This window comes from Crocuta crocuta, unplaced genomic scaffold (genome assembly GCF_008692635.1).
Source record: "Crocuta crocuta isolate KB4526 unplaced genomic scaffold, BGI_CrCroc_1.0 scaffold466, whole genome shotgun sequence".
NCBI classification, from domain to species: domain Eukaryota; kingdom Metazoa; phylum Chordata; class Mammalia; order Carnivora; family Hyaenidae; genus Crocuta; species Crocuta crocuta.
The window spans coordinates 8,288,183-8,295,929 of NW_027529672.1; the positions used below are offsets into that span (position 1 = coordinate 8,288,183).

General features: G+C 55.1%; 1 protein-coding gene across 1 annotated transcript in view; it reads right to left on the reverse strand.

Annotated features, from left to right (window-relative positions):
• The window catches only part of CFAP46 (cilia and flagella associated protein 46), a 111,596-nt gene that overhangs the window by 82,479 nt on the left and 21,370 nt on the right, over positions 1–7,747 (reverse strand). Inside the window, exons 17-20 of the mRNA XM_077762922.1 lie at positions 6,933–7,056; positions 6,390–6,484; positions 4,344–4,454; positions 617–716 (exon numbers count right to left, since the gene is read on the reverse strand). Coding sequence (XP_077619048.1) covers positions 617–716; positions 4,344–4,454; positions 6,390–6,484; positions 6,933–7,056 — 430 coding nt within the window. The remainder of the gene's footprint in view (positions 1–616; positions 717–4,343; positions 4,455–6,389; positions 6,485–6,932; positions 7,057–7,747) is intronic.

Here is a 7,747-nt window from a genome sequence, read left to right on the forward strand (position 1 = left end):
AAACTGTCTGAGCTGCCACTAAACGAGCCTCTGCCCTGCGCGAGAGCCCGTGCAGTTTCTTATGTTAAAACACATAAACCGGAAGCCGGAACTCTTAGAAGCTTCTGGTGGAAATGTCAATTTTTCTTTGGAGGGCAATATTGTAATAGGTATTTTAAAATCTTAAAAGTGAAACTTCCCAAGTAATTTCATGTCAGTGACCTTATGTTAGGGAAAAATCCTAGTGCAGATAAAATCTTTAGGCACAAAATGTTCATTGCAGCCCTTCACGTAAAAGCAAAGAGAAACAGGATTTAAACATCCAATAATGAGGCTGAGGAGTAACTTCTGGATCATGAATATAATGAAATAACGGTGCAACTGTTCAAGTGAATTGTGCAAACAGCCAGCGGCAACACAGGCCAGTACCAGTGACGGCAAGACCAGCGCATGATGCAAACGTCACGTCGTCCTGATGGCGTGATGTGCACGTGACAAAAACTAGGAGGAATTTACCAAGCATATGATTCTAGACCTGCCCCATGAGGGGCGTTTGAATTCCCTTCCCTGCTTTTTGCTTCTTACGTTCAGATCCCAGGGAGCAGGTGCCGTGTGGCCGCGGTCATGGGTCACTTACTTGGCTGCTGATTTTCTTCAGGTCGGAGATGCAGTCAGCGGAGATCTCCTCACACTTCAAGGTCAAAGAAAGATGAGCCAGTTCAAAAAGCAAAAGAATTCTGGAAAGAAAAAACAAGAGGGCAAGGCATGGACAGAGGCACACACCTTTATGGGAGAACAGGCTCTCGGTCGCTGTTCAACCAGGGTGGGAAATACAGCGAAGATCCTATGGCCGTGGTCCCCGAGCTGGCCCCTGAGCCTGGTCCCCGCCAGGCCCTGACACAGAATTTGGTGGAAACCCAGGGCTGTGTCCACTGGGTGAGCTGCTCCTCCCGCGGATGGCGACAAGTGCAGCCCGGGGAAGGCGGCGCCACGGTGTCACTGTGTGTGTTACCAGAGGACTGGGTGGTGACACGGGGCACACACACAGACCCCTGGCTCAGAGCTGGCCTCTTCCGACCACGGGACAAGCATCGACGCTGCCAGTCCAGGCCTTTGTGGGAAGCGACAGGCTGTTGCTAAAGTCTGTGTCGAGACGCAAAGAACCGATGACGGCCTAAGCAACTCCGACACAGACCGAGGCTGGGCAGCCAAACCACCTGACGCAGAGACTCAGTGTAAGACGGTAGGTGTCAAGGCCCCGGCGTAAGACAGGCCCCCTTCCTCGACCTTGACACTGACATTCCAGACCAGGCAGTTCTCTGTCGGGCAGAGGAGACCCGTCTACACACCCCTGGCTGCCAGCCACGATGCCCGGAGCAGCCCCAACAGTGGCCACCAGCAGTGTCTGCAGATGTGCCAAATGTCCCTGGGGACCAGCCGGTGGCCTTTCTGCCCTTCGCCAGCTAACCGTCACAGTGACCCAGGAGCCCAGACGGCTGATCGGCTGTAATAAGGGAACCGGGTGTCACCACCCTCCTCTCCTGGCACCGGGAATGGTGTGGCCCCCGCGTGCCCACCGTCCCTGCCCTCCTCCTCCAGCTGCGCAGCCCCTGGGGCTCCAAGGCCGTGGGAAGCTGGCCCCCTGACGTGCTGCCCCTTGGTGCTCCGGGGCTCCGGCCGCACAGACCCGCTGCGCAGCTAAGAAGGGAGAGCCCGAGAGCCCGTAGAAATCACTGGCTTTTAGTCCTTTTTCGGTTTTAAACTAACAGAGCATTTCTCCCCACCCAGAACTGTAAGCACAGAAGCCGAGGTAGTGGGGTGTCAGCTGGGTCCCTCACCGAGCGGGGGGCCTGGGTCTTGGGGCGAGGAAGGACTGACAGCAAACGCAGCGAAGGCAGCACTGGCTGGCGGAACACGCGGCCCAGGGAGCAGAGGACACGGCCTCTCCTCCGGGCCCAAGGCAGACTGCGCACGAAGCCACGAGGGAACCCAACCGGACGCTTCTGTACGTCAAAAACTATTTTTAAAAACCTACAAGGTACACAGACTGGGACAATTGATAAATATACTGGAGCTGGAGGGCTCAGATTTTTAAAAGCTTTTGTAAGGCAATGATAAGTGACTGATACCCTGCTTACAAAAAATGGACAAAAGAAATCTATAGGAAGTTCAAAGGGAAAAATGCCGGTGAACATATGCCCAAACCCCATAGTCGGAGGACCCGGAGGGAGGGCAGGCCGCCTCTGTCCGCCCCCTGAACTCAGCAGGAGGCCAGGCTCTGCGCCGCGTTTGCAGCATGCATCGAGGCCCCAGGGACCCATTTCTAGAAACTTCCCCTGGGGCTGCTCATCTGAGTAGTGAGACCCTCCAGGGGAGGGCCCAGGCCTCACAGAGGACGCCAGAGGGGACGCTGCACATTCGTGTGTACACATGCGTCCACATTCAAAAGTGTGTGCCTGGTTCCCACAACCTGAGGTGTCCTCACTGATCGTCTCAAGGGTCTGGAAACCCAGGTCAAGAACTCAGTTGTAGAGAATTTCGTGATGAAGAGACATGTTCGCCGTTTATACGGGGAAAGCAGGGGAAGCCTACGTGATAATAATGTTGAAAGTTTACATTGATTCCTTTTCAAACTCTACAATTATTACATATTAAAGTTGAAATTAAAAGTAATGAAAATCATTTTTAAAATGTGTACATACATCACCCCCCGCCCATGAAATCTGTATAAACTCAAGATGGAGAAGGAACTCATACACGAAGTGACAGTGAACCGGAGACGTCTTGTGGCCCCTGTCATCCGTCTAGACACAGGCTGCCTCTAGATGATGCCTGGTGATGCCACACCCCGGTGCCCACGGCCTGTGTGATCCCTTCCCTTCAGTAACTCACTTCTAATCAACTGGAGCCCACAAAATCGGGCAGAGGCCGCTTCCCTGATCACATCCCAAGCACCGCTGACTTCCTGTGCCGACCCAGGATCCGGAGCTGGCGCCTGTACGCACCTGCTCGGTCGGGCCTCGGAAGACACCACTACCTTGCCACCACCACCTTGATGGTAGCTGTGCCCGAGTCCCTGTCACACAGGCACAGGGAGGCCATCAGCACGCACCACTGAAGCCCCACGTCTGTGACAGTTTGTGATGTAGCAGTTGAAAATAGACCCCATAATGAGTTTTCTAGGGCTCCTGGGACAGATTACCACAAATAAGGTGGCTTAACAACAAGTTAATCTCTAATGTTCTAGAGCCCCGGAGACTGAGACCGAGGTATCCAGGACCACGCTCCCTCGCACGACTCCAGGGCGAGATCCTTCCTTGCTCCGCCGGCTTCTGGTGTTTGCTGGGGATGCGTGGTGCTCCTCGGCTGGCAGCCATGGCTCTCCCGTGTCTGCCCCTATGGTCGCCCAGCCTTCTTCCCCAGGGGCGCCGTGCCCCAAACTTCCCTCTTCTCCCAGGGACAAAAGTCAGTGCTGAGGGCCCATCCTCGTCCACTGTGACCCCATCTTAACTTGATCACATCTGCAAAACCCCTATTTTGAGGTGAGATCACGTTCACTGGCAGCAAGAGTTAGGACTTGAACAGATTTTCAGGGACACAATGTCACCCATAACACCTCAAATCAACTAACAAATGACAGACAGAGAAAGCATATAAATAACCACTGCGGACAACGGCCAGGATGTTCCATGCATTTGGATGCAGAGTTGATGAGAAAACCACCGGGAGCTCAAAACAGCAATTCTCAACAGCGGGAGCTCAAAGGCCTCCAGACACGGCTGAGTGTCCCACCTCGGTGATCCTCGGGGACGCGCAGACGGGCCGCAAAGCCACGCGGTAACTGCAGCAGCCACACCAGAGGGGTGCGGTTGTGCTTGCTCCGTCCTTTTACTTTAACACATACGACAATGTGACAGTGGGTTCGGAAGCAAACCCATTGTCTCTGTGGGAATGAACTAGAAGGTACATCCTGGTTCATTCTGTCTGCTTCCGGCTCAGCTACCCATTCCTGGGAATCCGACCCAGCACTTTTGCTAAACTCAGACAACACCCAGAGGGCTCTGGCAGGCACAGAACTGAGACACTGAAATGCAGGGTGTAAGACGCTGTAATGGCCTGAGAAGTAGCTACACTTAGAAGTCACATTTGATGTCAAGAGTCCGATATGGAGGTACGTGTCCCAAATGCTGCCCAAACGCACAAACCTCAAGACCGAAAAACCCAGTGGGAAGAAATCCACGAAAACCTGCACGACCCCTGAGGCTCCATCCGGTACTTAGCGCGGCCTTTTCTGCCTTCTGACATCGCCTACACTGACGAGGTTCGTACAGTGATTATGGGCGTGTGAAACTGGACACACTTACTTTTCCTCTCTGACTGCAGGGAAGCGCTGGTGATTGTAGTAACTTAACTGTTTATAGGTCTTCTTCAGAACTGTGTTGACATCTTCAGGTAACTCATTTTTATCCAGTTTCCTAGAATTCATTCAAACATTAAATAAACAAAATACCATGTCACATTTGTTCAAACTACCCCAAGAGAAACTCCCAAGTCTATGAACCTGTGTTTCCCACTGAACAGAAGGCCTAAAAAACCGCTTCTCCTTCGCTCCTTCACTCTCCAAGACGCCATCTCACACCTCCTTACCCTCCTCACTCCCAGAGCGAACCTTCTCCCTGCACAGCCCGGCCGCAGGGACCGGACCCGGGGCTCCCTCGTGGGCTGCCGCGGACATTCACTCCTCCCCGCACGGGGCCCTGGCTCGGCAACCTGCCTCCCCTCTCCTCACACACAGACGGGTCCTCACACGGACTGAGTTCACCACTGCCCGCTCCTTACAAGCACTGACCCCCTCGCCGCCTCCTCCTCACACACACTTCTGTCTTCACTGCTGTCACCTCACACTGATCTCACTGCCTCTCTCCCCATGCAGAGGTATCTCCACACTGCCTCCTCCTCACACGCACCGATTTGTTACCTGCCCTGCCCTCCCCTCGCACACTCACCCGCTCAATGCCATCTCCTCACACACTCACCCCCTCACCGCCCTCCCATCACACACACTCACCCCCTCACACAGTCATCTCCTCACCGCCCTCCCCTCACACACACTCACCCCCTCACCGCCCTCCCCTCCCCCACACTCACCCCCTCACCGCCTTCCCCTCACACACACTCACCCCTCATCACCCTCCCCTCACACACACTCAGCCCCTCACCGCCCTCCCCTCCCCCACACTCACCCCCTCACCGCCTTCCCCTCACACACACTCACCCCTCATCACCCTCCCCTCACACACACTCAGCCCCTCACCGCCCTCCCCTCCCCCACACTCACCCCCTCACCGCCTTCCCCTCACACACACTCACCCCTCATCACCCTCCCCTCACACACACTCAGCCCCTCACCGCCCTCCCCTCCCCCACACTCACCCCCTCACCGCCTTCCCCTCACACACACTCACCCCTCATCACCCTCCCCTCACACACACTCAGCCCCTCACCGCCCTCCCCTCCCCCACACTCACCCCCTCACCGCCTTCCCCTCACACACACTCACCCCTCATCACCCTCCCCTCACACACACTCAGCCCCTCACCGCCCTCCCCTCCCCCACACTCACCCCCTCACCGCCTTCCCCTCACACACACTCACCCCTCATCACCCTCCCCTCACACACACTCAGCCCCTCACCGCCCTCCCCTCCCCCACACTCACCCCCTCACCGCCTTCCCCTCACACACACTCACCCCTCATCACCCTCCCCTCACACACACTCAGCCCCTCACCGCCCTCCCCTCCCCCACACTCACCCCCTCACCGCCCTCCCCTCACACACTCACCCCCTCACCACCTTCCCCTCACACACACTCACCCCCTCACCGCCCTCCCCTAACACACTCATCCCCTCACTACCCTCCCCTCACATACACTCATCCCCTCACCGCCCTCTCATCTCACACTCATCTCCTCACACACACTCACCCCTCACCGCCCTCCCTCACACACGCTCATCTCTCACTGCATTTTCTTCTCACACCGTGGATCTCCACCTTCCTAAATCCCGCTTCCCCACACACTGGAAGCAGGCATCTGCCTGGGAACATTTACACTCTTCGTTCACTCTGCCCCCCCTCCCCCGGTCAGGGTTGTACCCATTGACTACAGTTGTTTTTCTCAATGTCATGGTCAAACGTCATGTCGGACGGACGGGTCTCACCCCGCTGGTGACTCTCTCCTCCCACACCACCCTCCTCTCTGTTGGCAGCCTCTCTGGCTGCTTCTGAGCAGAGGCGGGCAGGGCAGAGTCCCGGCCTCCCGGCTCCGGCCTCACCACACGCCTGCATGGCCACAGCCCCTCCAGACGCCACAGAGGCGCCACACCAGCACCGAACCTCCCAGACACTTACGCTTTCAGCACACTCATGTGGTAGGTGACAGACAGGCTAATGGAGGTTCTCTTCTCTTCCTTTAACTGGAGCTTGTCCACTAACTCGTGCTGCACCTGCCATCAAATGGAACCGAATTATTAATGATTTAAACAGATAATTAAGTAGAGATCCAGATATTCGTTATTATTTTACAAAAATTCCTCCTTTAAAACTATTATTTGTAATGAGTAAGTGTCTTCTCTAACTGTGCTTCATATTCAGTTTTCACAGATAACGGAAGCCAGCTTTCCACCCACGCAAGTTAGTGCAAGATGACGCTCCTCATATAGGTTACTGGGCTTTACGACGACTTTATCACAATAAATTTCCTGCTAACCTTTCTAATTCAAGATGCTACCAGTGAAATGTTCAAAGATCACAACGAAAGAAAAAGCTTTTGTTTTATTGACCTATGCGTGCTGTACCTCTGTGTGGACTTGGCTGTTTTTCTACACGTTTTTCTATAAACGACACTTACGAAAACTCCTTCTTCTGTCTGCGCTTCCCCACAGGCCGGCTTACCATGACGGAAAACATGTGTCGGTATTTCTGGGGCACGTTAGCTTTTATGAAGGGCGCCGCGGCTGAACAGCACCGCGCGGCCTCCTCCCTTCTTCCGGCTTGCAGATAGCACTCCAGGAGCTCCCTGGGCAATGTCAAAATACTGGATATCAAAACACGGAAAAATCGTTTTCTGCTGCAAACATCTGATAAGCAGGTTGTATGCATTTCTGTTAAAAGCTCCCCAAAGAGCCATAAAGCAGGTGACAAAAGCCTATAGATTCTGGATTCCAGCGTCCGGGCAGGCCCTCTGGCTCGTCCTTGCGGACACCCACCGGCCGCTGCCTGCACACGGCACTCTGCAAACACAGGGCGAGTCTGGCCACTTGTCGCTCCTCCCCGCACAAGGACCACGTGCTGACACCTCTCCCTATGGCTCCTCAGGGCCGCCCCTATGGTGACGCATTGGCATGTGCTTCCCTAAATCAGGCCATTCTGGCTGAGTTTTACGTTGCTGAAATGTCTATTGTGTTAACAGTTACGGAACTAGGTGTTTAGAACCACGAGCCAAGACTGTGACACAAGCTTTCATTTCCTATGTTTTGAGTCTGAACATTCATCTGGTGACACCGCGTGATCAGGACACCGCGATTTCGTCTCCAGATATCATCGGACAAGCACACAGGACGCGTAACTCTAACTACGGAGCCCAAAGCAAAGCCACACACCCCGTGGCGTAAGTCCCAGCAGGGGAAGGCGGGAGGGGACGGAGGCCACAGACTGCCCAGGGCGCCTGGGGAGGGACTCGAGGCCGGGCGGGCCGCCCCCCCCCACAG